Here is a 22,846-nt window from a genome sequence, read left to right on the forward strand (position 1 = left end):
TTATCTCTTCACAAACACACTGAGTGTGTGTGTGAGTGTGTGTGTGTGATAGATAAAGAGAGATGGAGTGAGAGATATAGAATGGTACAGTAAACAACCCCGGCAATGCACAGGACCTCCTCAATGCTTTGTTGGTTCTTTGCACAGTGAACAGTTTGAATTGCATTTTTTATTCAATCAAATGGTTCTAGATTGCTCCAAGAAGGCCACTGCCTTCATTAAAGAACCCTTGAGGAACTATTTTTAGGCCGAATGTACATACACAGAATATAGAAAGGCCCATTTTCTCCTCCGGCATAGTCCTACTCCTTGGACTCTGGAAAATGCATCAGGCTTGTTCAGACGTTTCTTTGAAAACACCTGGTGCTGGATTTTGGGATGAGGACCCAGGAAAGGTCTTAAAGGTCAAATCTGTGCAGGTGTCCTGAACAGTGCACCACCGCTCTGGAGCCTGCTATATCTGTCTGAAGGTCTTTTGCAGGGGTATATCCGTCCTATCAGCAGTTCTCTCGTACAGTCGAGTTCTTGGGCCGTTCCTCAAGCACCGCTCCACTCAAAAGCTCACATCTAGCCGAGCACAGTCCGAACGCCCGGATGTGTTCTTGTTCTGCATCAGGACCGGACTTGTCTGGACTTTAGCAGTCCTACCAAGTCAGTCCTACCAAGTACAGCAGTCCCAACTTGGCGTACATTGTATTGAGAACCCCCCCCCACCCCTCCTTATCCTGACCCCCCTGAATGATCATTTTTCTCTTCCAGCTGATCCAATTACATATTAGCTTACTATTATATTTAATTACTACAAGTATTACACATGATTATTTAAATAATGCTAAGAAATACAATTTAAAACAAAACTAAATGAACTAGCTAATATTAATTATAAAATAAACAAATACGATTTAAGCTGATTTATCAAATTTTACAAATTAAATCTATAAAGTTTATTTAAATATATAAAAAAATATCAAATATATCTTAGTTAATGTACAAATCTGAGTTTATCGTTTAACTGCTCAAAAAAACACCGATATTAAAACTTAGCTAGTGTTTTTAACGTTGTGCGCCTGTCGCGCGTCTCTGGCGTCATCAGGGCGCGACGGCGCGGTAGGGTGTACACACGTGGGTAAACTGCAGTGGACAGAAGAGCTGATCGTATTCAGACACTTTATTTTAGTACCAATCTTCTGGTTCCCCAGCACGAGGAACACGCCACACCCCTGACTGACCACTGGTCATATCAGGTAAATGAGGAGTGATGCTGTTATTTAGCTAGGTTGCTAACGCTAGCTGGATCAGTGTGTGTGTGTTTTGCAGTCAGAGCAGAAGAAAAGTGAGGTAAATATGCTGAAATTCACAGAACTTAGAACTTAAACGTACTAATTTAAGCAGTTCCGTCCATTATAAACCGTAATTCCTCAGAAAAGTAGCAAAACTGGGGGGTTTAGTGAGTTAGAAGTGGTCTCAGCTCCTCAGCTTCGCTCTGGAAAGCTAACGGCTAATAACAGAAGTTAGTGCTAACCACCTGCGACAGCTGTGTGGGAAATGTCGCAGGAACGTTGTGAGGCGAGCTATTCTTACGTCCCACGTTTTTAGAGTTTAATGGCCTTATAATTATTATTTTTTATTATTATTATTATTATTATTTCTATCACATTTCAAGCTAACCTTCCTGCAAACGTTTAAAAACGTCGCTAAACGTCCCTGTAGCATTCTCTCTGTGACAACAAGGAGCGCGCGGTAACGTTGCCACAACGTTGTGGCAGCTTATTGCTTCGGTGCCGAAACGTTTTCTGCTTAGTGCTCTCAACGTTGTCACAACGTTAAAATGTAATTGCATAGAAAGTTGGGACAACCCCAGCCAACGGATGACGTTAGACGAACGTTTAGCAACGTTTAAAAAAAAAAAAAAAAAAAAAGGTTGCAGGAAGGTTAACTTGTAACGCAACAGAAATAACATTTACCAGGAACGTTCTGAAAACGTACAGCAGAGAAAATGTTAATATGGTGGGATTAAACGGTGAGAATAAACAAATTAACGTTTTAGGAACGTCTGGGAAATTGAAAGTTGTTAGCAACAGGTGAGGATCATGTCTATTAATGGCACCTAGAGGGCGCCAGGTTGTCACAGATGGGGATGTCCCACACCGATCCAGTGACCCTCAGAATATAGTTGGCGCTTTTGGGCTACGGCTCCGTCCCAATTGCGTACCTTACACTAATGCTATAAGGTAGATACTATATGCTAATTGGATTGGATCTGGATTGGATCGGGACGTCCATTTGTGTTGACACTGATTTTACGGCAATGTAAAGAGCACCAACTTTTGGGAATTTACCATCATCATCATCATCATCATCTTCCCTCTAGTAGCCGTGGTTCACACCTTCACCCTGACACCTGCAGGTGAGAGCCCTGGTCAGCAGCAGCAGCAGCAGTAGCAGCATGGCCCAGAGGTGGAGCGGAGTCCATGGTTCCCCTGTGCTGTGTGTTGGGGCTGCGGGGGGACCCGACGGTTTGTTGGCCTCTGGTGCCGAAGGAGGTGAAGTGACTGTTTGGACCCAGGAAGGGCAGCCTCTGGCCCAGCTGCGCCTCAGCGGAGAGGAGGACGTCACCTGCGCAGCCTTCTCCCCGACGGCCCCAGGGTTGCTGTACGTGTCTCACGGGGGGTCGATCAGCACGCTGGACCCTCGCAACCTCGCCGGGCCCGTGGATGAGCTGCGGGACGTCGGGGAGGATGAGATTAATTCGCTGTCGGTGAACGAGACGGGCACCTCGCTGGCTCTGGGGGACGATTCGGGTGCCGTGAGGGTGCTGGACCTGCAGACGGGCAAGGTCAGCCGGACTCTGCGCAAACACACCAACATCTGCTCGTCGGTAGCCTTCCGGCCACAGAGGCCGCAGAGCCTCGTGTCTGCAGGACTGGACATGCAGGTGAGGGTGCTGCGATATGAGTCCGTAAAGTTAGGGCACCCCAAGAGATTTGAGCGCTTAGATAAATGGCCAAAAGTATTGGGACACCTACACGTTACGCATACAGTCGCTTTTTTGACATGCTGTTCTATAAACCCATAGGCTGTGTTAATATGGAGCTGGTCCTCCTTTGCTCTAAGCTCTACCAGCAGCAGCAGGTCTGGAGCTCTGCTGCAGTTACTGAGTCAGTTGGAGGCTTTTCTGCACTCTGCTCTGAGCTCAGCACTCGGCCCTGACCCCGCTCTGTAACTTTACGTGGTCTGACAGACACTCGGTAGCTGAGCTGCTCTCTGTGAGCTGTTCCTCCTAAACTCTTCCACTGTTCAATAATAACACCACTCACAGCTGATGGAGGAAGATCTAGGAGGGAAGGTCTAAATTTCACCAGCTGACTTGTTGTTGTTGGTGCAGCAGTGTCTCCTATTACATACAGAACCACGCTGGAGTTCAGTGAACTCTTCAGAACCTCCCGTTCTTTCACTAATGTGTGTAAGAAAGGCAGACTGCAGGACTAGAGGCTTGGATTTATACCCTGGTTGCATCAGGAAAGAAAAACACCTGATTTTAATGATTAAGAGGTGTCCAAAGATTTTTGTCCATATAATGTACCTTAATAAGGCCTCAAACCTTAATTAGCTTATTAGGGCTGTGGCTTTTTCATAGCCTTTGTTAGGAAAGACAAGATATTGCAAAATTTTAAAGCTTCACGAAAATGCTGACCGCGTCCACTAACTTTTGGACCAAGCCAAGATGTTGCAGTGTTGCCCTCTAGTGGATATTAAGTAGTAAAGGCTCTGTCTTCTGTTAGGGACTTGTTGCCTTATTTGTTCCTGTTTGACCATTTATGCCTTACATAATATCAAAATCTAGACTCAAAAATCAGACACTGACAACAAGTTGTTAGTGCTGGTATTTACTAATATTTCAGGGTATAGTTAGCATCAACACGCAGATGTACTTTATTTATACATTATTATTATTATTATTGCAGTTTTATTTTATCTGTTAAACTGCAGGTAATTAAATAGCTGGTAAACATCAGAAACTAAAGTTAAATTAATGATAAGAGTCTCAACAATTATCTGAATCTATGTTCTCATACACAAAGTGGACATCCACTTTAGTAGTTTTTATTCTTAATATAATTGTTGATATTAAAAAATGTAAATGTTATACGTTTTATAACTTCTGCTCTCAAAGATCGTACAAATACACCAGTCATTTTTATTATAAAATAATAATTAAGTCAAATCTCAAAGGGATTCACATAATTAGATGAATAACATTTAAATCAACATTTATTGTAAACAAAACTAAAATAAATAAAACATCAAAGATCAACATAAGAGACCTAATTAGGCAATTGGAATATTAAAATCAAAGAGATTTAAAAACAAAAAAGAAAGATATTATATGTCCAAATATTTGTGGACATCCCTTCTAATGAATGCACTCAGCTTCTTTAAGTTGCACCCATTGGTGACACAGATGCAAGAAGTACTGCCAATAGAATAGGACTCTCTGGAGCAGATAAACATCATGAACCTATCATCACCATGCTGCCTAATAATGCCAGGTGTGGGCTAGTAGAGGGGTGTAAAGCCCCCCAGTATTGAGCTGTAGAGCAGTAGAAGAACCGTGTTCTCTGGAATGATGGTGGTGGAGCTCCATCCAGTACTTTTAGGATGAGTTGGGGATGATGAGGTGGGGTGGTGAACGTCATTCAACATCCCGACCTCACTAATGCTCTTGTGGCTGAATGCAATCAAATCCTTCAACAATGCTCTTCCTCCCATATCTAGTAAAAAGTCCTCTTCCCTGGACAGTTGAAACAGTTACTCCAACAAAAGCAGGATCAACTCTTGATTTAGGAAGGAACAAAAATGTTCCCACAAGTGTCTCAATACTTTTGTCAATTTAGAACAAAACATAGTTTTATCTAACTAAGTTTACAGCAGCCGTTTGTTGTGGTCAAGAAAAGAAGCCTAAGCCTAAATGTCTCTTTGGTCTTCAGGTGATGCTGTGGAACCTTCAGAAAGCTCGGCCGGTGTGGACCTACAGCCTGCAGGAGGCAGTCGAGGAGGAGGATGGGCACCAGCAGAGAGCAGGCCAGCTCTTTAACCCTCCGCTGGCCCACTGCATCAGCGCGGCTTCCTGCGGGAACGTGCTGGCGTGCGCCGCCGAGGACGGCCGCGTTCACCTCACCCGCGTGGGCTCAGGGTCCAGGCACGAGCAGCAGGGGGCGATAAAGGCCCACAGCCAGGGTGCGTCTCAGGCTCACTTCATCGGCTTCCTGTCCCATCCTTACTGGCTGGCCACTGGAGGTAACGATGGAGTGGTGGCACTGTGGGATCTGAGCGAGCACCCCCTGGTGGCCGGGGAAGGGAAGAGTCAGGGGCCCAAGGTCAAAGCAACGGCCCACCGCCGGAAGCCCAAAAGCAAAGCCAAGGCTAAGCTTCAGAACCACGGAGATGCCAAGGTCGACGAGGAAAAGACAGAAAAGCAGAGTGAGGAGGAGCTTTCAGGCGAGGCCAGCGGCGTAGATCCACACCAGGAGAGAAGCACAAAGACTGGACCCAGGCTCAAATTCAGTCACGAGGACAAGGTGAACTGGGTGTGTCCAGCTATGCTAAAGGGCCAGCCTAGCCTGCTGGTAGCAGATCAAAGCTCTAGCTTATCTGTGTACTCTCTGGCTGGGCTATAGCACCAATCACCACATCGGTCTGTGGACCTTCAGGACTTGATTTAGCTTTATTTATATATGTCCCTGGCGGGGCAGCCGAGGGTGCTGGGAGGATCTGTGAAATGTGCGACTGCAAAGGACTGAATTGGGACCCTAAAAGTAGGGGTGGGCAATACGGCATCTGTTAATGAAAGTCTGTCACAGTGGTCAGTGGTCTTCTCCTCAACCCCTCTCCTGGAGAGCTGCCCTGTTCCACCCTGGCAGTGATGCAGAATTTTTAGTGCACTAGAACAATCCAACAATGCACCACAACAGGTAGTGTACAAGAGATGTACCCTATCTGACTTTAAATACCCATAATTTGAGCAGTGAGCTCCCACACAGGTCTCCAAAATCGTGAGACACAACCTTGTGGAATTCTGTTCTCTATGACCGTGCCCTATATAGTAAGCTGGAATTTTTTTTCACATGTAGGGGACAGAGAATAGGGCACAGTAGTAATTAGTTAGATCAGATGAAGTGAATTGGGGCCGGATCCAGAGCCTGAGTAAAGGTAGCTCTGCAGAAGATGGGTTGAACTGCTGAACCTGCAAAGTGGCAAGCAGCTGATTGATGGCCAATGCAGATGTGCAATATTTTTGCATATCAATCATTTTTTATATATATATATATATATATATATATATATATATATATATATATATATATATATATATAACCTTATAGTAAACTAGGAGACTAGTTGTAACTGGTGATTAAAAGCTGTGGTACATTTCTGCAAGCTCAGTTACTTCATCATAGAGCTGAAGCCGAAGAGTTCACCGTGGTATGTGGATTGGACAAGAATGAAAAAGCCTTCTTGATGGAATTTCACTGGAAGTCAATGTAAAAAGTTATTTTTGGAGCATTTCTATTGATCCATCATGAAATTCTGACAGAATGTAGAAATTCTAAGTGTCAAATAAGGGAAAATAATGTTACATGACCTGTATTATGAGGTTTTGTCATTGTCCTGCATTAACTAACTGGGTTTTTAAGCTTTGGATTTAGGGACAGTAAAGACTAACTGGTAGAACTTCACACTAAATCAGTTTTGTTTTCAGTGCACCCTAACAATCCCACAATGCACTGCAATATATGGAGTTATATAATTACTAAAAGTTTGGGAGACTCAAGGACAAACGCCTCCTCCTCTTTACTACACATTATAAAGTCACTCCTCCTGATGGTCCAATTATGCTCAACCTCTGCCTGGCAAAGGAGGTATCTGGCTTCAGGTCCCAGCAGCCCTGGAACTCCGGCCCACGTTTCGTCTACCTTGCCTCAGCCAAGCGAGCGTGGTCTGCACTTCGCTAAATAACGTACACTAAACGCATACTGAAATACCCATAATGCACAGTGGTCACACATAACGAGGTGTCTGAAATCGCATGTTCCTTTGTGGTGAACAGAGCTGTTTTGGGAATAACTGGCCGCTTGTATGAACACACGGTAACAGTCCGCCTATTGGTGGCGCTACTTTATGCTTTATACATCAACAGTGACTGATACAAATGGCTAGAAAACCAGGTGAGCTCTATCTAATAAAACCCACCTCCCAGATGAAAAAAATATATATATAAATTAATAAAATAAAAGCCTGAAAACAAACCACAGAAAACGTTATTCATTTATTTACAGTTCAATCTGCTGCAGAACCAAAACTACCCTGTCAGCTGGATCTCAGCTCTAAGGCACGAAGCAGACATGGACTAATAAACGACAGAGTAACAAATGACCTGTACCTTGACCAGTCTCAGCATCTGCCTACAAAAATAAATAATATTTTATAATCTGAAAACAACCATCTAAAGAGATGGACTCCTGGATCTCAATCTCGCACTTTATGCAAATTAGCAACAATCCATTTAAATTTGGTCAGCTGGGAGAATTCAAATAAGCTATAGTTTTATAAAGACAATACTGACTAAAGTTAATAAAGGAAAAAAATACATATGCAAATACATGCATTAAGAGGGAGTTTCTGAAAGGGACACATAGCCACGACGACAGCGCTGAGGAATACGGCAGATCAGTCCATCACAGCTTGGCCAGACTCCTCTCTAAAGCCTCGATGTCGGCGTCCTCGTCGCCACCCTTGTTGCCACGGGCACTGCACTCCACAAACTCCACCTTCATGGGCAGCTGAGAGAACTCGAAGTCCTTCCCCCTTTTCCCCAGGTACAGCACCGCTGTCCCATCCGAGCCATCCTGAGAGGTGAGGGCCGCAGAGCGAGTCATCCTCAGAGTGTTCCTGCAGGGACAGGCAGCTTCTTGAATAGTGGTTCACTGTACTATAATAATCAAGGCAACATCATCATCATCATCATCATCATCGGTTGTTGGTCATTTTTCACAACGGGGTAAAAATGGGCAAATCACACCAGGTTAATGGAAGAGAAAAAGACCAGCCAGAAAACGTGAGGTCAAATTTAAGTGGTTTAACAGACCACTGGTGACGGTTGGCTGTGGCATCACCTGCAACAAGCAATCAGCAATCTCCCGATGTTAGGACCGATGCTCAGACTGCTGTGTTTATTAGGCTCTGGCAACCCATGCCACTCCACAGTATGATGTGATGCAGTACTTCTGATTAAGTTCACTGAATAATTATGTAGTTCTTCATCGGCTGGATCAGAGGTGCTCAGTCAAGCAATACTGGAAAACAATGTTTTTGTGATATTATGCTGCAAGCAAACGGGCAGTTTTTCAGGACAAGCTAATTAAAATAAATTGACAAATAAATAATTAAAATAAATAAATTGGTCCAAAAAAAATAAATAAATTATATATATATAATCCATGAAGGACATTTAATTCATTCATTAATGAATGGAGGTTAAAGTTAGACCTGAATAGGAACATTTCAGGCTTCCAAATGCACGACTGTCTGGCTAAAGGACATGGAAGTAAAATTGTATGTGAAAGCTCAGACACCCCTGCTCAGATCAAGTGAATATTAGATCTATTATATCTAAATCAGATTTTTTTTTTATTATATTTATTATTATTTTATATGTTTTAATTGTGTATTATTCTATTACTTTATTTAATTATTATAACACTAAATGTAACATTTTTAATACATATAAAACAAACTGTGACATCCTATTGTTCCCTAATGGGTTAAATTAAGCAAATAATCAGTAACTCTGACCAGGGGTGCACAAACTTTAGTAAGTGACCATATCATTTACAATTGTCAGGCATCCTCATTCGCTTGCCAGCTTACTTCTGCAAATTCTGTTATTTAACATAAACAATAAACTCTAATATGAACAGTCTGATTGTGCAGTTTATTACTAACGAAAGTCAAATTTGGGAAAGTGGACACTCACAGCTCCTTCTCCAGCTGCTGCTGGATCAGTTTGGCGGACTTTGCCATGGTGACATCTACAAGAAACGGGAGAAAAAGAGTATTCAGCTCTTGTTCAGAATCACCTTCTGAACACTTTCAGAAAGTGCAAGCTGCAGTTTGTGGGTTCTTGCAGAGCCCACGCCACCATGCTAATGGCTTCGCAACATCTAAATAACCACAGAACGTTAAAAATGTCAAGACGCAGAACACAAACCACTTCGGGTAAACGTGTGAGTGTGTGGGGGGTTTTGTTGAGCGCAACAGCTCTGCAACACTGTGCTCAGACCTTGCTTGTTGCACGCAATCAGCAGAGCTGGGGCATTCCTGGTCACCACGCTGTCCGTCAGCAGGGAGTACAGCAACTCAGCCACGTCCTTTACCTCCTTCTGGAAGACTGCGCTGTCCACAACGAATACGATCGCTCTAGAGTCCGAACAAGAACAACAGTCAGCCATGCGTACTGAACCATAAGAACTGGGTATATAGCATATTCTGGCTTTCTGGATCAGTGTTTTAGGTCTACACTGACTTCAGTACAGTATGACTTGATATGCAGGCAACTACATCTTGGCCATTTTATCAGAAACACCTCGTATAATGTAGATGGAATTTGTAGATGTGGAATTACAGACACCCGCTAACAAGCCAATACCACCTCCGAGCTGTTTTTAGAACTTTCCACCATCCAGTTAACACCTGCATCTCCTGCATCTTCAGCGGATCTACCTGGCAGAGGCCTTGAACTTCTCCAGGAACTGAGGCCTCAGACTTTCATGACCAGGAAGGTCAACAAGAGTCCAGGTGGTACCCTGCACACAAAGAGACATAAAGACTGTGTGACATATCATACACTGACCATAACATAACATTAAGACCTGATTATCTGGATCCAGTGGTCACTCTCAAAGGGTTGAATAGATTAGGCAGCGAGTGAACAGTCAGTTCTTGAAGGTGATGAAGGTGTTGAAGTTGGAAAACTGGACAAGCAGAAGAATTTGAGTCAATTTGGCAAGACTGACCAAACTGTGACGTTGTAGACAGGCAGGTCTTGTGGGGTGTTCCTGCTATGCAGTGGTCAGTACCCACCAAAAGTGACCCAAGGCAGGACAAGCAGTCAACCAGCAAAAGAGCCAAGGGCGCGAAGGGTTCACTGATGCTCAGGGAGGCCCCAGGCCGTAAAGGATTTGCTGCTAAAGCCTTGGTGCCAGATACCACTGGACACCTTCAGAGGTCTTGAGGGGTCAGAGCTTACACAATATTAGGCTGGTGATTTTAAATGTTAGGGATATCCATGGGTATGGAGACATCGTCTATGGGGGGGGAGGTCACCAGTATGACCAGCTTGACCAAACGTGTCCACCAGGATGATCAAGTGGGTCGATCGTAATGACCATGTTTGCTGACAAGCATGTTTGTCACCAAGCTGGTCAACCACTATGATCAGCTTTGCCCAAACTGGTCAAGCTGTTCAAACTGGTAGACCAGCCAAGCAGCCCCCCCACCCCCCCACACCATAGACGTAGTCTCTATACCCATGGACATCCCCAACATTAAGACCACCCGCCAAATATTGTGTAGGCCACCAAAACAGCTCTGACCCCTCAAGCAGCAAATCCTTAATGGCCTGGGGCCTCCCTGGATGCAAAGGTGCGTTTTTTTTTTAACCTCTGGATGACCAGCTGCTTTTTAACCACCTTGTCCATCAATGACCAGCTTGGACCATCTGAAACCAACTCCCAGAAAGTCCAGATCACCTTTACCACTGTCTTACCCTCTCATTCTTGGTCCTGTAGGACGCACTGTTCTCAGAGATGGAGGTCTGAGTGCTTGTGAACCTTCCTGCCAGAAGCTGCAGAGACAGAAATGACCAGTTAAAACCCGCCAAAAATAATCAATAATTCGGACGATGAGTTTATTAAAATAACAAAACGTGGGGAAATCTCTCCCTCACCCGACTGAAGAGAAGAGTCTTCCCTGCATCGCATAAACCCACCAACAGCACGTTGCTTCTCTTCGTCTGGGTACCGAAGACAAACTTCAACAACACTGCAAAGTAGACATACAGCTTATTATTTTTAAATAATATTTTTTCATTTTAAATTTTAATTTTTTTTAACTGAAAAGTAAAAAAAAATAAGTCAAATAAAATGTTTTCATCGTAAAAATTTAGCTTGCTAAGCTAACGCACTTCATTTCCTGTGAAGCTGTTTTTGCCCGATCTACCAGTCATACGGATCCACCTGTTAGTCACTCCCGGCACTACGTGTCAAAGGCTATGCGTTACCGATCAGGTAAATCAAACGTCGCACGCAGACAGGAGTGGAAAAATGGTGCACCAGCCTAACGTAAACCGTGCCGTTAGCTTAGCATACTTACCTATTGTTATTATAACCACAGCTAAAGCGACGAAGACCCCGATCAGAAACTTGGGGTCCTGCTCTACTATTTCTTTGACCAGTGAGTCCAGAAAGGGCTCGGAAGAGAAATCTTCCAAATCTAAATTAATCTTCTCGTCCATGGCGGGGCTGCTGTCACTGAGGGACGGAACACACACGTGTACTTCCAGCCCCAGCAGACATGCGCAGTAGACACACCACAGCACACAACTGCATCCCAAATGAGTCGCTGCTCCCTTATGAAGTGCACTAATGCCTAGTGCAAAACAACCCCAACCTAGGTTCTGTCGCCTCCGTATTTAATATGTTTAAGTACAGAGCGTTAAAGAGGTCCCTAATAGTATTTATCACTCAGATCTCCCTCGATAAAGAGGCATCCTGTATCAAATAAAGCTTAAAGAAGCGCCTACCATGTGCCCTATATAGGGAGCAGAGATCCATTTGAGATGGAACCGTCCTCGGTTTAGGGATTTCAGCAGAAATCGTAGAAAACAGAAAATATTGTGTTTGTTTCTTAAATAAATTTTATATTAAGGCAGATTTTGCGTCAAAATATAACTTTTATTCATATATTTCCACATTGATTACTGAAAATTATTGCACGTAAAAAAAAAAAATCGGAACAAACTTAAATATAATACTGCTTTAAATAAGTAAATACTGCTAGCACGTAAAACCCTTGTATCTCCAAATTGGCAACTTTACAGAATAAGGATAAAAAAAAAAAAAAACTTCTTAACTTTCAATGGAAGTCAATGTAAAAAGATTTTATTTCACGTTATTTTAGAGCATTTCCATTGGTTCGTTCCTCGGGAAATTGTGTGTAAATGACTTAAAAACAGCAAAAATGAAAAACTGTAAAAATGGAGATACAGGAGATACAGTTTGCAACTGATCAGATGAAATAGAATGTACAATTAAATTAAATTAAATTAAATCGTAACTAAAAGTATACTTAATAGTATTGTATTTATTAAAATATTTATAATATTATATTTTTAAAGTGTGATCAAATTTACTTCATTAGATAAGGGCATAATACTTGTGTTTCCTTTATTATTATTATTATTATTATTATTATTATTGTACATTCTTTGTCCATTTATCACTTAGGTACTGCCAATTAACCGTAATTACTTAATTGGCACTGCCAGGGTCTCAACATCAACGTCTCAGCATCGCTTTGACAATGATGAGGGGAGAGAGCGCCATCTACCCACTCGTCGTGGCAGCACAGCTGAACCACTCAGAGCGCCAAATTATTATTATTATTATTATTATTATTATTATTACTATTATATTTACAAGTACGACCTAAATTTGCGAAAACGTAGTATGTTAAATACATGTAATTACAATTAAGGGCATTTTTTTAAAGAGGGGCGCGTGCTTCATTCTAAGGTAGCTAGCTAGCTAAAATAACAGGTTGGTAAATAAGCATAAAAGACACACTTTGACTATTTTTACATACAATAACAGCCTAAATTCTCAATATATGGTACCTTTAAGAGACATTTTTAACCAACTTTTATTAAATACAGGCTGATATTCGGAGGTAAATATCATGCTACAGATTTATTAGCATCATACTTTAGCATTATCGCCCAACTCTAAAACACCCCACTAAGGCAGGAGACAGGAATGCAAACTCGGGTGTGTGTTTATATATGTGCATTTGCGCGCGTGCGCGTGTGTGTGTGCGTGCGCGTGTGTGTGTGCGTGCGTGTGTGTGTGCGCGCGCGCGCACGAGAGCTTTTTTTTTCGCCATAGTTTCAGACACATCTCATTTGCAGGTTTGCGGGCTCTGCCGGCGCGCTCTCACAGCCTCGCTGCTTTGGTTCCCTCCACCCGAGAACCTCCACCGGAGCGGAGAACCCAGACCTCGCGCCCTGCTGCGTGAAGCTCACGGGAGCGCGCGGAGGAGACCCGGACGGCGTGCTTGACTACTTGTGGAGCGATGTTACGGCGCGCGCTATGGCTCTGCTTGTGCATCCTCGTGTGTTGGACTGGATCTGCTCTCGGGACCGGCTTCATCTACCAGTTCCCGGGACTGACGGTGCAGCACGTGAGCTCCGAGCAAAGTGCGGGACCACCAGCTGCGGGCATTAAGTCTCAGCGCAGGTATGGACACGCGCGCGCGCGCGCGCACACACACACACACACACACACACACACACACACACACACACACACACACACACGTTGTCATGTTGTTGGAACCATATTAGAGTCGACAACAGCGTGGTGGTGGTAGTGGTGGTAGTGGTGGTGGTGGCCAAAAGTATCCAGACACCCCCTCTGATTAGTGCGCTCTGCAGTTGCAGGAGCTTCACGTGAGCCTAAGGTCACCATGAGGAATAATGAGGAACTCTCTGGAATGATGGAGATCCATCCAGTACCTCTGGAGGGATGTTTGTGATCCGGACCTAATCATACAACATCCAAACCCGACCTTAGTAGAGTTCTTGTGGCTGAACGCAATCAAATCCTTACAGCAATGTTCCAGTATCCAGTGTACAGCCTGCCCCGAGGAGCAGAGGCTATTACTGCAGCAGAAGGACAGACAAGCTTCTTGTTGATAGCTTTGATTTCCAAAGAAACGCTGGATGAATAGGTGTCTGCAAACTTTTGGACACATGGCGTGCTTGAGGAGTTAGGAAGTCAGCTTTGAGCAATGGGACGGTCACCAGCCATCAGGGGCATTTAATATCCAGTCTCCAGCACCGGCAATCATCTTCAAAATCTGGACAAATACATTTTTTTGGGGGGGCTAAACTGTATGGACAAAAGTATTGGGACACCTGCTCATTCATTGCTTCTTCTGAAATCAAGGGTATTAAAAAGAGCTGCTTAGATTGTGGAGCAGGAGCATTGCTGTGATAGTGAGGTCAGGATGTTGGATGACCCTCACCTCACCTTATCCCCAACTCCCCAGCTATTCCAGAAGTACTGGATGGAGCACCATCATCCATCACTCCAGAGAACACAGTTCTCCTGTTTCTCAGCTCGGTCCTGGGGGGCTTTATACCCCTCTACCAGCCCATGCTTGATTAGAGCTGGCGGTTCCTGCTAGGACAAGTAGCTGAATGAATTCAGTAGAAGGGGTGTCCACAAACATTTGGACATGTCGCATGTTTTTGTTATGCCTTACCATGTCCCGTATGCCCCTCGCTACTCTGAATGAGCTTAAAAATGCACGGTTTAGGCGAAGTTTTTAGCCTTTTGTTAGGGGGCGGGGCGTATGTAAATTTTGGGTGTATAAGACTGTGATGTAACAGTTTTGGGGTTTTGGAATTGGCCTGTTTCCCAGCTCTGTTTTGGAGGTTCTTTTAAAGAAGGAACGACTGTGTTCGTCACGTCCATGTACTGAACTCTGCTTTTTCAGCTATGCTAAAATAAACAGTTTTCCATTCTAGGGCTCCTTCAATGTTTGTTGCTGTCCACGTTATAGTGCCCTCTTGTGTCCTTCTCCAGGAACTGGTGTCAGTACACGATATCAAAGACGGTCACCTGCCAGGTGCACAACGGCACGGAGACGACGGTCCAGAGAGTGTTCCAAGGCTGCCGGTGGCCGGGGCCCTGCGCAAAACTCATCAGGTAACTTCAGTGGCCTGGGCTTGACTCTGCACCTCAGCTGAAGGCATTTCTTTGTCAAGGAACACAAGTCAAATTTACACGAATTAATGGAAAAATATTTTTCCAGGCCGTTTATTTTCTCTCGTAAAGTGAACTGCACCCTTTATATTTTTTCACACCATATCAGCGAGGCTTTGGCCAGGGGACGCGCTGTGTGTTTGCTATCAGAAGGAACGCCAGTACTCTGGACAGTTCCAGCGAGATGGATGAGATATCCGCCTATAAGGGGACCATTTATTTTTTTGTCATTTATTAGATTATTTAAATGAGATCAAGTTTTCAAACTAATAACCACCCTTCAGTCTCAAAACCAACAAACCCACCCGCCACAGAAGCCTCCCTGCCCTTGTTTTTGTTCAATTACAAGAATTGTGAAGCCAGCATAGCCAAAATGCGCTGGAAAAGCAAGCCGCAGGACGGATAACGCAGCCATCCCAACGTGATCCTGAACACCTTTCCTCATCAGTTACAGGGCACTGGTCAGACCTGCCTACAAGGTGGCCTACCGGCAAGTGACCGCACTGGAGTGGAGGTGCTGCCCTGGCTTCCTGGGTAGCGACTGCAGTGAAGGTGGGTGAACTTGATGCTACTCCATAAATACCAGTTCAGCAGCACTGGATTTCTAACCTGTTGATTTAGGCCTGGGATTTTTCACAGGCCATAAACGTTCTAGGTTCTGAGGCTCTCTTGAAGGTTCTTTAAAAAGGCTTTAGCAATCAGTGCCCCCCTATATTCCACTATACATAAGAACACACAGTACTTCACCACCCCCTCCACACACTATCCATCTGACCCTCCTTAACCCTAACCTTAACCCTCTTTCTCTCGCTTTTGCCCCCTTCCCTTGTTCTCGTGTCATCGCTGCTCCAGGCTCCATCCTTGGGGTTGCTCTCCTGCCACACCCTTCTACCCTCACAAACCTTTGAGTGTTTCATATTGCATCCCACTCGCCCCACACAACCCCCCCCCCCACCCCCCCAGCCCTCGGCCCAGAGGCCGTCATGCTTGAGCCCAGGCCAGCCGTCTGCGGCCACGTCTGGCTGCATCGCCGAACATCTGGAAGCGCTGTGGGCCTTTTCAGGGCTTGGTGGAGCGAGCCAGCTCGGGAGAGCGCGTCACTCACACACAGGCAGCTTTTCATCCTGGGAACAGCTAGAGCAGGGGAGTGTATTAAAGAGCACATGAATGATAACAAGGGCACAGTGGAGCCCGTAAAACCTTTCCTCCCACTTCGGTGGGAAAGCAGCCACAGTGCCTTCGCATTGTCCCCACAAACCGCAGAGACAGTGGAGACATCGATTGCACTGTTACACACCATATGGACAAAAGTACTGGGACACCTGCCCATGCATACATGGACATGCACACACAAAGAGCACCAGAAGTACCACCAATAGAATAAGACTATACATGAACCTGTTGGCACCATGCTACCTAATGCCAGGGGTAGGCCAGAGGGGTATAAAGCCCCCCCAGTATTGAGCTGAGGAGCGGTGGAACTGACTGTGTTCTCTGGAATGATGGATGGTGCTTCATCCAGGACTTTTTAGGGTGAGGAGGGTGTGTAGTTAGGGATGATGAGGTGGGGTGGAGATTCAATCAGATCAGAACAGCAATGCTTCTCCAAAATCTAGTAGAAAGAAAGAAATCTAGGCAGTTACTCTAACAGAAGCAGAATAAGAAGACGCAGTGAATGAACTGGTGTCCCAATACTTTTGTCTACTTAGTGCATTTCAAGGAATGTAAGGAAAATTTGGATTTACGTGGCTTGAGGTAGGTGTGCATAGCTTAAAACGTGAGCTAACTGTAAGCTTTCATTGTTGGCTACCTCAGCCTGGGAATTCTGTCGCCAAACTTTTCTTTTAGTCTGAGTTTCTCATGCGGCGGACAGTATTCCGTATGCTATGTTCTCATGGCCCTTTGACGACCTCTTGCACAGTAGGAATCAAATGCCAGCAGTTGAACTTTGCATGGAGGCGCCGCAGCGTTCGCCACTTCGGCGTCACAGCGAGAGACACATCCCCTTCCAGCGTTTACATTGTCGGAATACGCTAGTAGCTAACGGTTCGGTCTTTCAGTGCTGTTCAGCCTTTCTTCTTCCTCTTAATGGAGCATGAGAAGCTCCTTCCCTCCTTCCAGGGAATTACACACAAACACATTAGTGATTGTTTCCACAAACTTCCACAAACTGCTGCCTGAAACGTTCCTTATGGAATTCTTTTGTGCCACTTGGCTTCTAAGACGGGGTTATGCACAATATGTCAGAATTGCCGTATCTCGCCATACATGCGTATGTCCACATGTGGTCTTGTGTGGGAACACGTGTGTGAAGGAATTATGGGGTCAGCAGAGAGTTTTCTCAATAAGAAGGAGGAAAGCTTTGAGATGTTTTGCAGGGATGCATACACTAGCCCCCCAACCCCCCCTGTTTTTGTTCCCGTATTTACATAGACTGATCCCCATTGGGAATTGTCATGGCCTTGTTTCTAAGTGGTACTCCCAAAACCACATATACACACATACACACACACAAACACCCCTCCCTGCCCTTCTTTCTTTTCTCCTTTCCGCCCTCTCTTATTTAGGGAAAGACCACAGAGGTGCTGGATGTATCTGTGTACATTCACCACCGCACTCTGTTTTCTTTCATATCACTTCATTTCCTCCCTCAAGGGCCAGCATGTGGGGAAACAGGAGGTTCCCAGGGAGTTGGCGGTCGTGTGAAGAGAGCTGCACAGGTTCCTCAAGCTGAACTCGGAGCACGTTCTTTTCAGTTTTCAACTGTAACAAAGTTAGATATGTCATTTTTTTTACATAATTGGTTCTGGTCTGTTGTGTTGCCATTATCCCCCAGGGGTCGTGACGCAAAATCCCTAGGGAGTCCGAGAGAACACAATTGGCCGTTGGCACAATTGGCAGTGCCACATCAGCGGCAGATCAAAAAGAGGTGACGGCTGGCTTTGCGTGTATCAGAGGAGACATGTTTAGGTACTTACCCTCTTAGTGTCGGAAGCATTGCTAGTTCTAGGGGGAGTTACAAGTAGTGGCAGCACCAGATTGGGGGGAAAAGAGACAAATTCTGGGTTTCCAGCCTTTTTCCACAATTAACATCTCAAGGACGCAAAGAGACTTTTTAGATGTACTGTAACTTCATGTCTTTCTCGTCACAGACTAGGCTTCGATTCCCCAGCCAGTCAAGTGTACCATGTTCTAACAAGAAGAGTCCTGGGCAAGAACCCCCCCCCCCCCCCGCATTGAGCCATGGAGCAGTGAAATTAGGTTGGGAAGATGGGGATAAGGTGGGGTGGTGATCACCTAACATCCCGACCGCACTTATGCTCCAACAAAAGCAGGTGTCCCATTACTTTTGTCCATATAGAGTATATGTTCAACAGTGTAACAAATGGAAGCCACTCTAGATAAGATCGATCCATACATCTATCTTCATACTGGTCAGGGTCGCGGTGGGTCCGGATCCCACCCAGAATCATTGGGCATAAATATCCACATTTGGCTGAAGCTCTTATCCAGAGCATTTGCCCAACCTGGGAACAGAGCCCTAGTTTGGCTGATGGTGTGCTACCGCTATGCTACAGCATCCACTACTATCCCAGCTAACATGTCCACGTGGGGCCTGTATGAGTACCCCAACCACAATTTTTTGTCCTCGGATTCCATGCTGCCTCCACATGGATGCAGAGCCCACTGGATGGATGCTCACTAAGGTCAGTGATGGGACCAGGAAGGGTTAAGCATGGGTGACATCTGGGTTGTACACTGAACAAGGGGTCTAGATTGGACCCATGTGAGATTAAGGTGGGCTGTAACAATGAGAAGTCCCTGGACAGAGAATATACAAACCCACTTAGAGCCTATGCCCACCTGGAACCCACTTAGCTCACGTTCCATATAGGCCCTTTAGGTAAATATTCATATTCAACGGTGACTGCAGATTCTGTTCTGTTTACCAAAGTATATTCCTTTATTTCTACGGTTAATATACTTCACTGTCACAAAAGGGAAGCCACATACAGTTTAAGACAAGTTGCTGACATGCTGCGTATTTGTTCATTGTACGTGGATGAGGTTGCGAGAAAGGAATGGCGGAGTTTCAATGTTTACTTTACCTTCAGCAAAATGTATGTGCACATTAATGGCATAAGTACCGAGAAAATCACATCCATATGGAAGGAACAGCCTGAGCACTCCACGGCGAGAACTAAACCTGCCAGACGACCACCTCTCAAAGCAAGGTCTTAGCCTCTCTCTAATAGTGGGAAAAACAAGAAAGCCAAAAGATAAGAAAAGATGGAGGGGCAGAATGTAATGAGGCAGAGAAAGTGGGTTAATGGGGTCCAGTGCCATGTTTTTACTGTTTCGTGTTCCAACAGTCAATACTCTGTTGAGCACTTTGTTCAAAGAGTGATTGAGAACATAGACAAGGAACAGAAGGCTCACAAGTCAAAGGCAGGCCAAAAGCAAGATTCAACCCACCGTCTAATCAGACTAGGTTCTCAAGCAGATGTGCAACGCCGAAAGAGACTCCGTAGTATTCTCTGAGCCTGAGCAATGATGTCATTGCAGCAGCTTGAACGACTTTACGCGTCGTCCTGCTCCGGTCCGCTACACGCCATCAAGCCAAAAACCACCTCTGTTGCGCTTGAACCGATTCAATTGTCCCTGGCCCCCACATCTTAGATCCCTGCTGGTGCCACAACTGGAGCATGCTAGCTCACGGTCCCTCTGGATCAATCCGGAGGCACCTCGGTTTCAGGATATTTGGGTGGGTGGGGGGGGGGGCGGCATTTGACGCTGACAAGGGCCAGGCTGGCTGCTTTTACCCCATGCACAGCAGAAACTGTTTTCCATGGGAGCAGAGTGTTTCCAGAGGGCAAAACCTTGAGCTTGATGAGACCCAGCGTCGTTTGTTTCAGCCTGGCGGATGGATGGCATGCGGAGGAGAGCGCTAACGTTCTGCAAAGCTGTAAATCTGCAGCTTGAAAGAAGCGACTGACTTTACAGGGGCCACATTTGGAAGCCCTCCAGGAGTGATAGCTGGAACTCCATGCAGAGCCGAGGAGAGCTTTCGAGTGCCCTGATTGAACCCTGCTTTTCCTTTGAGGGACAAATTGATGCCTTTCTTCTAGTCCTCTAGCGAAAACTAAGGGTGACCTGGCAGAATGGTGGTAGTAGTAGAGGCTTAGGTTCTGCTAATCTAATGCCGCGCTCCATTTTTACTGGGGTGTCGGACTTTCTGAATAGGAAATTTCAACTGGAACGGCCTCGCATGTCAGATTTTCTACTCAGACAGTCGGGAGAGCCTCACCAATCCCGAGTTCAAAATCCAAGATGGCCGCACTGCACATCAACAGTAGTAAGGGCAGTAGTAGTATCCAACTTCTATCTGTGGATGTTTTTCTGTGATGTTTGGATGTGCAAATGCGTTGTTGTCAGCTGGTATTACTAGCAATGCAACAATGCTAACTTGTGACATAAAGAGTGGGCCATATTTTGGGTAGATTCGTCATTTACATTTACATTTACATTTATGGCATTTAGCCGACGCTCTTATCCAGAGCGACTTACAAGGTCACACGTATTACAGATGTGGGCCAATGTAGTGTTAGGAGTCTTGCCCAAGGACTCTTATTGGTGTAGCGCAGCATAGCCACCCAGACTGGGAATCGAACCCCAGCCTCCCACATGGTGTGGTAATTCACTGACAGCTAGTGGTGTTATCTGTTGCGCCACACCAAGTCATAAAATGCTTAACTCGTGTGTCCTCATTCCCAGCTCTGACATTCAGGCAATTTTGAAATGGAGAGCCTCAATCGAACATCCTTGCAGACCTGGTGTCCTGGAATCTTGTGCCTCGCTTTCTGATCATGTAAAGAGAGGTGGGATCATCCTCTAAGAAGCCGGTCATCTTAAGTTCAAGTCAGGCACCAAAGAATCATCTCATTCTACTCCTCTCCTTCCATTCCCTCCTCCCTTCCCCAGCTTGTGCATCTTTTTTCGCCGTGTCATTGTGACCACTTCCATTTCTGGACAACATCCCTCCACAAGCGTGTTGAGAAGAACCCGTGCCAAAGCAAACGAAAAAAGATTCAAAGCCATGGGATTCCTCCAAGAGTAGACGGACCCCATCCTCCACCGCGTCTTCTCCCACCCATCTCAAGAGGAGGACCACTCAACCCCCAACCACAAAGCAACATGACTCATCTCTCCTGTTCCTCTGCAGTCCAACTTCGGGCAGGATCATCAGTTAGGCAATGAAAGGACCACTTTGAAGCCTCTAGGAATCTGGTGACAGCATCTTAAACTAACATCTAGGCAAATTCATCTGCAACATATGTTGTTTAATGAGTACAGGGACATGAAGAGTGGAAATGGAGATACAAAGCGAGTGGGGTTTTCATATCAAAAGCTTTTTTAAAGTCCTTTTCTCATGGTTTCAGGGGCCTTTGCAATGTCCTAGTCTGTGACAGGTTGTTTAAACATGAGCTGCATTTCAGTCAAGGAGTAGATCTCGCCGCCGCTGCTCATATTTCACAAAATCTCACCTCAAGTTGTGCTGAAGCAGATCAAGAGTTTGTGTACTTATGACGGCATGGAACACGTCAGTAGAAAATCTGGTAGCAATTTCCCTGCCATTGCTCCTTCCCCCCACACCCTTCACACTGGCCTGCTGATGGATATCTTAGTACATAGTCCCGTAGTCCCAGGGCCAGTAGGTAATGGACAAATAGTGCAACGTTTTTGGGGTGGCAATGACAGGATATTGGCGGGGCCAAGAGTTCAGCAACCTCTGCCCTGCCTGCTGTTATGAGCTGGAATTAGATTAGTGGGAGGACTTACTGAAGGTTCAAGGCCAATGCTCGGGTCTGTGGGATGGTGTTTCCTGAGTTTTCCAAACTAGTTCTCGAGGACCCCCAATCGGTCCTCATTTTTGCGCTATCCACGCTGTCAGCACTCGTGTTACTGGTATTCAGCTCTTGATTGGTTGGTTCAGGTGTGTTGGCAGCTGGGACAGAGCACAAATATGGCCTGTCTTGGGGTGCCCAGTGACTGGGCTGGGAAACACTGGCCAATTGGGGTAATGTAGGGATGTCCAGATTAGGTTATTTTGCCCCCTCATCCAATCCGAGTATCTTAATGCTGGGCATCAGTGTCCGCATACTGATCCGATCTGATCTTTGAGTGTGTATAAATAATAATCCAGCCCCACAGTTGAGATCAGACGAGCTGCTGAGTAATGGGTTCAGTAAAATCCTTTATTTTCAGGATCAGATTCTATAATCAGACTTTCTGGACTGACTGATTTAGTTTAGTCGAGACTTTTATTAAAATCACTCACTTCGTTTTATAGTGTTTAATATCTTATAATCCAGTCCTGGACCAATCAGCTCCCAGTTCCTTTACAACACTGCAGTCTAATCACTTTCTTTGTGTGTGTGTCAGTGTGTGAGTAGTGGTATGGACTCTGGACATATCTGTGGTTGTTGGTGTAATAACTGGTTTATAGTAGGTGAATGTGCTGTGTGTTATTTGGGTTTCTATAGTGTGTGTGTGTGTGTGTGTGTGTGTGTGTGTGTATATATATATATATATGTATATATTAGCATTAGCGTTAGCCTCCACTTAGCTCTGAATGGGTTCTTCAGCGCTGGTTTTACCCGTCGGTAAAACAGAGTATTTCAGTGAGAGTTTTATAAAGGGTCAGATATATATATCGGAACTGGATTGGGATTAAAATAGCC

General features: G+C 45.1%; 3 protein-coding genes across 5 annotated transcripts in view; 2 read left to right on the forward strand and 1 right to left on the reverse strand.

Annotated features, from left to right (window-relative positions):
• Window positions 1-1,116: 1,116 nt before the first annotated feature.
• wdr53 (WD repeat domain 53) lies at window positions 1,117-6,732 on the forward strand. Of its 3 annotated transcripts, none has more exons than XM_072668920.1 (3): window positions 1,117-1,244; window positions 2,372-2,935; window positions 4,989-6,732. In XM_072668920.1, the coding sequence occupies exons 2-3, from the start codon at window positions 2,447-2,449 to the stop codon at window positions 5,676-5,678; spliced, it is 1,179 nt and encodes a 392-aa protein (XP_072525021.1). In that variant the 5' UTR covers window positions 1,117-1,244; window positions 2,372-2,446; the 3' UTR covers window positions 5,679-6,732. The 3 variants fall into 3 exon arrangements, with proteins under 3 accessions (XP_072525021.1, XP_072525020.1, XP_072525022.1); XM_072668919.1 differs by having other exon boundaries at window positions 2,375-2,935; XM_072668921.1 differs by having other exon boundaries at window positions 2,408-2,935.
• Window positions 6,733-7,308: 576 nt separating this feature from the next.
• On the reverse strand, window positions 7,309-11,613 carry srprb (SRP receptor subunit beta). The gene is made up of 7 exons (XM_072668922.1): window positions 11,431-11,613; window positions 11,006-11,100; window positions 10,826-10,903; window positions 9,781-9,863; window positions 9,341-9,477; window positions 9,035-9,089; window positions 7,309-7,950 (listed from the first exon to the last, which is right to left on the reverse strand). The coding sequence occupies exons 1-7, from the start codon at window positions 11,570-11,572 to the stop codon at window positions 7,737-7,739; spliced, it is 804 nt and encodes a 267-aa protein (XP_072525023.1). The 5' UTR covers window positions 11,573-11,613; the 3' UTR covers window positions 7,309-7,736.
• A 1,641-nt stretch (window positions 11,614-13,254) lies between these two features.
• The window catches only part of LOC140545834 (uncharacterized), a 39,040-nt gene continuing 29,448 nt past the window's right edge, over window positions 13,255-22,846 (forward strand). The window contains exons 1-3 of the mRNA XM_072668830.1: window positions 13,255-13,571; window positions 14,925-15,047; window positions 15,553-15,656. Of these exons, the coding sequence (XP_072524931.1) occupies window positions 13,408-13,571; window positions 14,925-15,047; window positions 15,553-15,656 (391 nt within the window). The 5' untranslated portion in view covers window positions 13,255-13,407. The remainder of the gene's footprint in view (window positions 13,572-14,924; window positions 15,048-15,552; window positions 15,657-22,846) is intronic.

This window comes from Salminus brasiliensis, chromosome 23 (genome assembly GCF_030463535.1).
Source record: "Salminus brasiliensis chromosome 23, fSalBra1.hap2, whole genome shotgun sequence".
Classification (NCBI taxonomy): Eukaryota; Metazoa; Chordata; class Actinopteri; order Characiformes; family Bryconidae; genus Salminus; species Salminus brasiliensis.